Genomic DNA, 8,845 nt, shown 5'->3' with positions numbered 1-8,845 from the left:
GGCGGCAGCAGCGGGAGGCGAAGCCGGGGGCGGGAGCGGGGCGCCGAGGGGGCGGGGGTGGCCGCCTGGGCAGAGAGCCGGCGCCTGCTTATTGGGCTGCGAGCTTCCGGAAGTCCCGCCCTCCCGTCGTCACGGGCGGGAGACGCCGTCACTCAGGACCACGTGCGGGGATAGAGGAGCCCAAGGACCAATGAGAAGAGGGGTTGGAGCAGAGCAAGTTAACGGGATTGGGTAACGGGCAAAGCCAAGAGGCGTGACCCAGGGGCCTAATGGGAGCGGGGCGGAGGTTATGGGAGGTGAAAGGGGAAAGGTGGGAGGATGAAACGGAGGCTTTCAGGGAGTAGTGAGGCGGACAGCGAAGCATCTTCGGGGCGGGGCTTAGGGCAGAGGGGCGGGCCATAGGACGCCACAGAAGGAGGGCTTTAAAAGTAGAAGGCAAACCATTGGCTACCACAGTAAGGAGGCCAAATCAATGCAGGGAGCGGGGCCCTGAAAGTCGCCCGCTCCACGAGCCGGGGATGAAGGAGGGCCGCAGGCCATTGGCTATCACTCGAAAGGACCTCAAGGTAGGGAGCAGACATTGGCTACCACAGGGGGAGGGGCTAAAACGGCTGTTCGCCATTGGATATGGTGATAGGAGAGGTTCAACTCAAAATAGGGACGCGCGGTTGCCTGCCCGAGGGGCGGTGCGTGGGAGGAGCGGCGCTTACGGTGTTCTTTGGATTAACAGCCTGAGCGCACCGGCAAGTGCTTTTTGACTCACCGAAATATTATGAGCTCCGGGGAGGCCCGAGCCAAAAGATACCCGTTATGCATATTCATTCCAGAAAACTGTTGCGCACAGCGTGGCCAAACTCCTTGACCTCTGTGCCTTATGGGACTCATAATGGTGCCTATCTTAGAGGGGCGTAAAAGTTAAGTGATTTCATTACCCCTGTGCAATGCAAACTGTGCCTGGCGATCAGAAATACGGGAAGCATTAGATGCTGTTAGCCACTTAATTTCTTTGTAATTACGACCCTTTGTAGGAACTCAAAAGAGCTAGAGAGGTTTTTAAGAAAATGCTGAGCGGTGAGGGAGGGAACGGGGAGGGCTTTTTGGAGGATGTGGTTTAACTGAAGACTCGCAGGATGAATAGAAATTGGTCAATACAGTGAAGTGGACACTGAAAGGACACTTAGGGCAGAGGCATAGCAAGTGCAAACGCCTAACCCAAAAATGATGGAGTGAGTGAATGGGGCAGGCAGGGAAGGTTCTAGGGGTCCACTGAGGACCTATCGTAGAGCCTTGTGAACATCTGTGAGTAGTTTAGCTTTTAGTTTATATTCTTTTTTTTTTTTTAAGTTTTTATTTACTTCTTTTGCGAGACAGTGTGAGCAGGGAAGGGCAGAGAGAAAGGGAGAGAGAGGATCCCAAGCAGGCTCTGCACTGTCAACACAGAGCTGGAAGTGGGACTCCCAACTAATCATAACCTGAGCAGAAACCAAGAGCCAGACTCCCAACGGACTGAGCCACTCAGGCGCCCCAACTTTAGCTTCTTGGGAAAACACTGGACTGATTTGATCATAGGGTATAAAGATAATACTTTGGACTCAAGACACATCCTTATGCATGTGAAATAGATCTCTATTTTTAAGAGTTAAACAGACCTAACCACATGACCCCCAATTCCATCCCTAAGTGTGTCTACTCAAGTGAAATGAAGATATAAAAACTTTCACGCAAATAGACATCACAGCATGATTCTCAACAGCCAAAAAGCACAAAAACCCAAGTGTCCATCAACAGGTGAATGGATGCCCCAAAAGTGCTCGATCCTTACAACAAGGAATAAATTCAGCAATAAAAAGAAAAGAAACACCAACACACTACAACCCGAATAAACCTCAAAAACACTATACTCAGTGAAATAAGCCAGACCAAAGGTCACATATCCTCTGATTCCAACATCATATGCCATTTGATAGAATGTCAAAAAAAAAAAATTTTATTTCCAGGCACAAAGCAGGTGCCTTGAGCTAGCGGTAGGAATCCAGAGTGACATGTGTAATTCCATCAAAAGGGCTATGAGGTTTCTTCTGTAGGTGATGGATATGTCTGAAAATTAGATTGTGGTGATGGTCTTAAACTTTGCAAATCTACAGTGAAATTCATTGAATTGTATTCTTAAAGAGGTGAAAATTTGGGTATGTAAGTCAGATAACAATGAAGCTATTTTAGAAGTGATTTCTCAGGTGAGAAGAGCTCTCAGGTAGAATTGTTGGATAAAATTCAGGGGCACCTGGGTGGCTCAGTTGGTTGAGCGTCCGACTTCGGCTCAGGTCATGATCTCACAGTTTGTGGGTTCGAGCCCCAAGTCAGGCTCTGTGCTGACAGCTCGGAGCCTGGAGCCTGCTTCCGATTCTGTGTCTCCCTCTCTCTCTGACCCTCCCCTGCTTGCGCTGCCTCTCTCTGTCTCTCCAAAGTAAACTTAAAACTTTTTTTAATTAAAATAAATAAAAACTTTAAAGAAATTTCAGAATTCCCAGTTAGATCTCAATTGTCGATACACAACAAATGCTTTTTCGCGATCAGTATGTGACCTCTGCCTAATGCAATGTTTGTGATATACCTGAAAGTATTTGTTACACATCCTACAATGGGGATGAACCTTGAACACAGTATGCTCAATGAAATAAGCCAGACACAAATGGCAAATTCTGTGGGATCCCACTCACAGGGGTCCCTAGAGGAGTCTCATTCAAAGAGACAGAGAGTGGGGCGCCTGGGTGGCTCAGTCAGTTAAGCATCCGGCTTCGGCTCAGGTCATGATCTCACAGTTCGTGGGTTCGAGCCCCGCATCAGGCTCTGTGCTGACAGCTAGCTCAGAGCCTGGAGCCTGTTTCAGATTCTGTGTCTCCCTCTCTCTGACCCTCCCCTGCTTGTGCTGTCTCTCTCTGTCTCTGGAAAATAAATAAATAAATAAATAAATGCACGCAAAGAGACAGAGAGTGGATGGGGGGGCCAGGGCTGGGGCAGAGGTTGGGGAGTCCGTGCTCCATGGGGACAGAAGACGGATAGTGGCGTGGTTGTGACCCAGTGTGAGTGTCCTTGACGCCACTGAGCTATGCACTTAAAATGGTTAAAATTACAAATTTTACGTTAGAGATCTGTTTTACCACAGTAAGAAAAACAATAATAAATATTATCAAATAAAAGGATAGGACTCCTAATTCTTTAAAATAGTTAAAATTGTCATTTAACATTGTGTGGATAACATTAACGTATTTTTATGAGAAATTCAGATCCGGTAGGGAGGTCCTGTATTTAAAAATGTTTTTTATTTATTTTTGAGAGACAGAGAGAGACAGTGCAAGCAGGGGAGGGTCAGAGAGAGAGGGAGACGCAGAATCTGAAGCAGCTCCAGGCTCTGAGCTGTCAGCACAGAGCCCAACATGGGGCTCGAACCTACGAACGGCGAGATCACAACCTGAGCCGAAGCCGGACATTTACTGACTGAGCCACCCAGGTGCCCTGGGGTCCTGTATTTTATAATTGCTAAATCACACAGGGGACAAGTGAGGAAGTTGAACAAGGAAAGAGGAAGATGCCACTTCTGTGGGGCCCTACCTCCAAAGCCCTCCTGACTCGGTGCACACTTTCTCCCCAGACCTTGAACTAGTGCAGAAAACCAGACTTCCTGCCCAGAACTCATCGAGCTTTGTTGAGCAGCTGGGAAATGATCAGGCTTTGATGAAAGCTGGGGCCAGGGTTCTCCCAGAAGGTGGGGTGGCCCCCCCAAAGTGGCCGGCTGAGGCAGGAGAGGACCCAAATTAGAGGCCTGTGAGGACAAAGGTGGAGGTGGAGGTTGCGCCTTTATTCACTGCTGGGGGGCGGGATGGCTTCCTGCTCCTTAAGAAACAGGAGCAGGCAAGTTGGAGATGGCGCTGCTTCGGTCCCCCCTCCCCAGAAGGGCAAGAAAGGGCCCCTCTAACAGCAGGGGGCCCGAGCACCTCCTGTGTGGTGAGGCTTGGCCCCCAGTTTACTAGGGGGACCATCATTAGGAAATATTTACTGCACACTTAGCCAAGTGCAAGAAGAAGTGACATATAGGGGCATCAGGCTGGGTCAGCTGGTGGAGTGTGGGACTCTTGATCTTGGGGTCAGGATTCAAGCCCCACGCTGGGTATAGAGCTTACTTAAAAGTAAAATCTTGGAGCACTTGGGGGTTTCAGTCCAGTCAGTTGAACGTCTGACTTCAGCTCAGGTCATGATCTCGCAGTTTGTGAGTTTGAGCCCCGCTTTGGGCTCTAAGCTGTCAGCCCAGAGCCGGCTTCAGGTCCTCTGTCCCCGTCTCTCTCTGCCCCTCCCCTGCTCATGCACTTTCCCTAAAAAATAAATACATATTTAAAAACTAATACATAAAATCTTTTTTAAAAAATCAGTAACATTTATTGAGCTGCCCATATGTTCCCGCCCACATTATTATTTTTTTCGCAAGTATCCTCTACCCCCAGTGTGAGGCTCAACTCATGACGTCAAGTTGGAGAGTCACGCACTCCGCCATCTTGCTTGGCCAGGTGCCCCCAGGCCACGCTGTATAGCATGTTCTTAACATACTTTCATTTCCAGGTCAGTTATTTGTCACCCCTGCTTTCCAGATGGGGAGACTGAGGCAGCCGGTTAGCCCTGGGGTTTGGAACGCCTCAGAGTGTTGGATACCACTTACCTAAGGACGTTTCCCTGCCTGAGCTGGAACAGGAATGTATCCATCTGTTACGAGGTGTTCTGTTTTTATTTTTATTTTTTTAATTTTTGTTGTTTTTAAATCTTTTTAAATATTGATTTATTTTTGAGAGACAGAGAGACAGCATGAGCAGGGGAGGGGCAGAGAGAGAGGGAGACACAGAATCTAAAGCAGCTCTAGGCTCTGAGCTGTCAGCACAGAGCCCAACGTGGGGCTCGAACCCATGAACCATGAGATCATGACCCGAGCTGAAGTCGGAGCTTAACCGACTGAGCCACGCAGGTGCCCCGGTTTTCTGTTTTTAAGTGTTTACTTATTTATTTTAAAGTTTATTTATTTATTTAAATATTTATTCTTGAGAGAGAGGGAATAGGAGCAGGGGAGGGGCAGAGTAAGTGGGAGACACAGAATCTGAAGCAAAAGCAGACTCTTGAGCTGTCAGCCCAGAGCCCAATGCAGGGCTTGAATTCACAGACCTTGAGATCATGACCTAAGCCAAAGTCAGATGCTTACCTGACTGAGCCACCCAGGTACCCTAATTGTTATTTATTTTGAGAGGAAGGTGAGGGGCAGAGAGAGAGGGAGAGAGAATCCCAAGCAGGCTCTGAGCTGTCAGCACAGACCCCGACGTGGGCCCGAACTCACACACTGTGAGACTATGCCCTGAGCTGAGATCACATTGGACATTCAACCGACGGGGCCACCCTGGAGCCCCATAACATACTCATGTATGGGCCAGCCAGTTCCGGGCCTCCTAGGCCAGCCTCCTGCACTCCCATGTGGCGGTGGGAGGTGGGCCTATGGGGGTGGAGAATCATGGCCCCCTCAAAATCTATGCATCAGAACATACAAAGAAGCTCTCCTCGGGACTTGAGTGTGCATGATGATTTGAGAAGCACCTCAATGAAGGGTCATTTGATCTGCTGGTCCTGGGTTCAGATCCTCCCTTTGCAAGCTGTGGGGCTGTGGACAAGTGTGTTTGGAACGTTGCAACCTCCTCCATAAACTGGTGAGAAATATCAGGACTCATTTCTTTGGGTTACAAAGCCTCTGGGCTGCTTTGGTTACCTACTGTTTGTGTAACAAATTACCACGAACTTAGTGACTTAAAACAATGCAAATTTATTTTTACCATTTTGGAGAACAAAAATCAAAGTGAGTCTTACTGAGATAAGATCCATCTGTTGGCTGAATTGTACTACTTCTAGAGACTCCCAGGGAGACTCCATCTCCTTGCCTTTTCCAGGTTCTAGAAGCATCCTGCATTCCTTGGTTCAGGCCTCTTTCCTCCATCTGGAGACATTTTTCCAAAGAAAACATAGATGGCCAACAGGTACATGAAAAGGCAATCAACTGATCATTAGGAAAATGCAAATAAAAACCATTAAATATCACCTGACACCTGTCAAAATGGCTATTATTTTTATTTATTTTTTATTTTTTTTGGAGAGAGAGAAAGCAGGGGAGAGGGAGTGAGAGAGAATCTTCAGCAGGCGCCATGCCCAGCGTGCAGAGTCCAACATGGGGCTCGATCCCACAATCCTGGGATCATGACCGGAGCTGAGATCAAGAGTCAGATGCTTAACCGACTGAGCCACCCAGGTGTCCCAAAGTGGCTATTATTAAAAAGACAAGAAATAACAAATGTTGGGGAGGGCGTGGAGAGAAGGGAGCCCTCATGCACTGTTGGCGGGAATGTAAACTGGTACAGTCATTACGGAAAATTAAAAATTAAATAAAAAATAAATTAAAAAGATAAAAAACAGGACTAGTATAACCCAGGAGTTATACTTTTGAGTATTTACACGAAGAAAACAAAAACATTCATTTGAAAAGACGTGCACTCCTATGCTCATGCAGCATGATTTACAACAGCCAAGATATGGACACAACCCAAGTGTCCGTGATGGATGAATGGATAAAGAAAATGTGGTATGGATATACAATGGAATATTAGCCAAAAAAAGAACGAAATCTTGCCATTTGTGACAACAATGGACAGCAAGGGCGTTATGTGAAATAAGCCAGAGAAAAGCAAATACAGTATGAGCTCTCCCATACGTGGGATCTAAGCAAACAAAAGTGTTATGCAAAAGGAGCCCCAGTGAAGTCACAGATGAGAACTTATTGGTGCTTGCCTGAGGGGGGGGGGGAGAAATGGACAAAAAGGGTCAAAAGATTAAACAAAACCCAAATGAACCTTACCTACCATGCCACTATCACTCCTAGAAAAGTCAACAACAGGGGCTTCTGGGGGGCTCAGTCAGCTGAGCGTCAGACTTCGGCTCAGGTCATGATCTCAGGGTTTGTGAGTTCAAGCCCACACCGGGCTGTGTGCTGACAGCTTTGAGCCTGGAGCCTGCTTCGGATTCTCTGTCTCTCTCTCTCCGGCCCTACCCCACTTGGACTCTCTCTCTCAAAAATAAAAATAAACATTAAAAAATACATTTAAAAAAAAAGAAAAGTCAACAACAGGGGTGCTTGGGTTGGTCAAGTGACTCTTGATTTAGGCTCAGATCAGGAAGCCAAATTGGGATTCTCGCTCTCTGACCCTCACCCACTCATACTCAGCTCTCTCTCAAAATAAATAAAGTTAAAAAAAAAAAAAAGAAAAGAAAAGAAAGAGAAAATCCAGAGGCGCCTGGGTGGCTCCGGGTTAGGTGCTCAAATTCAGCTCATGATCTCAGTACTTGTGAGTTCGAGCCCCAGGTCAGGCACTGTGCTGACAACTCAGAGCCTGGAGCCTACTTTGGATTCTGTCTCTGTCTCTGTTTACCCCTCCCCCGTTGTGATCTCTCTCTCTCTCTCTCTCTCAAAAATAAATAAACATTTTTTAAAAAGTCAACAACAGCTCCCTTACATCTTCTAATGCCCAGACACATTCACATTTCCTAGTGGTCTGAAAAATATCCCTTGCACCTGCCCCCCTTATGTGATGTCGCAAACTGTCCACACCTGCTCCGCCCTTCCCACTGTGCACTTTTTCTCTCTAGCACCTGACATCTTCTACTCTGCCAGACTTTTCATGTCGTCTGTCTTCCGTCCCCAACCCCATGGAAAACGTCATGAGGTCTGCGAGGTCCAGGATTTCGTGTTTTCTTCCTTGCTGGTACAGAGCTGATTCTCAACAAACAAAACGAAGTAAATCATCAAGAGCTCCATTTACTGCAAGCGTTCTAAGGGCACCATTGCGCTTAAAATCGTCCTCCGACGTGGGCGGTGCTCTTATCTCCAGCGCGAAGGAAACCAAAGTCGTGGAAGGTTGCACCGGATTCTCCCCCTCAACACTGTGCAGGCTCTCAGGTGACGTCAGAGCTCCGTAACCCAGGCCCCTAGGGGATGTGCCACCGTGGGTCCCCAGGCCCTCGCTCCTGCGCCCCTTGTGCCTGGGTAACCGGCGGTGCTGGTCGCGGGGCTGGCTCCTCAAGGTCCTGCACGGCCCCCACCCTGAACTGCGTGCGGGAGCCAGGGAAGGTTTTCGGGCAGGGGAAAGGTCAGGGCCAGGGCTCCCTCCGCGGGCTCTGCGAGCTTGTCCCGCCCTCTCCGGTCACCTCGTTGGGGAACGAGGTGCTGAGCGCGCGGGCACAGCCTCCGGCGGGAAGCGAGCCCGTCGCCCCTGGCAACGGAGGCCGGGCTTACCACCGAGACGCGGCCGGAGGGTGCAGAGCGGCCGGCGTGGGCCAGCGAGGCGCACCGGACCGATTGTCACGTGGGCGGCCGCGCGAAGGTGGGACTTCCGGCAACGAAGTATTTTCTTTCCGGTTGTTGGCTCCTGCCCGCCCCACCCCGACTGGGCACTGCGCCCCCCCCCCCCCGCGCCCCGCGGCCCCCCTGCCGCTGGGCCCGCCGCCACCATGAAGAAGTTCTTCCAGGAGATCAAGGCTGACATCAAGTTCAAGAGCGCGGGGCCTGGTCAGAAGCTCACGGACTCCGTGGGGTGCGTGACCGGCGCTAGGGCTTGAGATCCGAGGGGAGGGGCGGGGAGGGGCGTCTGAGGATGGGGAGAGACCTCTGGGGGCGGGGCACGGGGGGCGAGGGTGGAGTGAGGGGGAGGGGTGGCCTCCGGGGACGGGGGCCGGGGGGCGACGGTAGGAGTTAGGGGAGGCGTGGCCTCCGGGC

The 8,845-nt window shown here is 49.8% G+C and overlaps 1 protein-coding gene and 1 long non-coding RNA gene across 3 annotated transcripts in view; one reads left to right on the top strand and one right to left on the bottom strand.

Moving 5' to 3' along the window:
- Positions 1-5,824: 5,824 nt before the first annotated feature.
- LOC115274675 lies at positions 5,825-8,498 on the bottom strand. 2 transcript variants are annotated; one of them, XR_003901212.1, is made up of 3 exons: positions 8,366-8,498; positions 7,682-8,058; positions 5,825-6,019 (listed from the first exon to the last, which is right to left on the bottom strand). It is a non-coding gene; the product is annotated as an uncharacterized LOC115274675 (long non-coding RNA). The 2 variants fall into 2 exon arrangements; XR_003901211.1 differs by having other exon boundaries at positions 7,682-8,498.
- Positions 8,499-8,517: 19 nt separating this feature from the next.
- Positions 8,518-8,845, top strand: part of UBXN6 (UBX domain protein 6) — a 7,535-nt gene continuing 7,207 nt past the window's right edge. Inside the window, exon 1 of the mRNA XM_029916448.1 lies at positions 8,518-8,663. Coding sequence (XP_029772308.1) covers positions 8,581-8,663 — 83 coding nt within the window. The 5' untranslated portion in view covers positions 8,518-8,580. The remainder of the gene's footprint in view (positions 8,664-8,845) is intronic.

This window comes from Suricata suricatta, chromosome 12 (assembly GCF_006229205.1).
Source record: "Suricata suricatta isolate VVHF042 chromosome 12, meerkat_22Aug2017_6uvM2_HiC, whole genome shotgun sequence".
Taxonomy (NCBI): Eukaryota; Metazoa; Chordata; class Mammalia; order Carnivora; family Herpestidae; genus Suricata; species Suricata suricatta.
The sequence above is the reverse complement of the archived record's forward strand: the minus strand, read 5'-3'. Positions and strand labels throughout refer to the sequence as shown.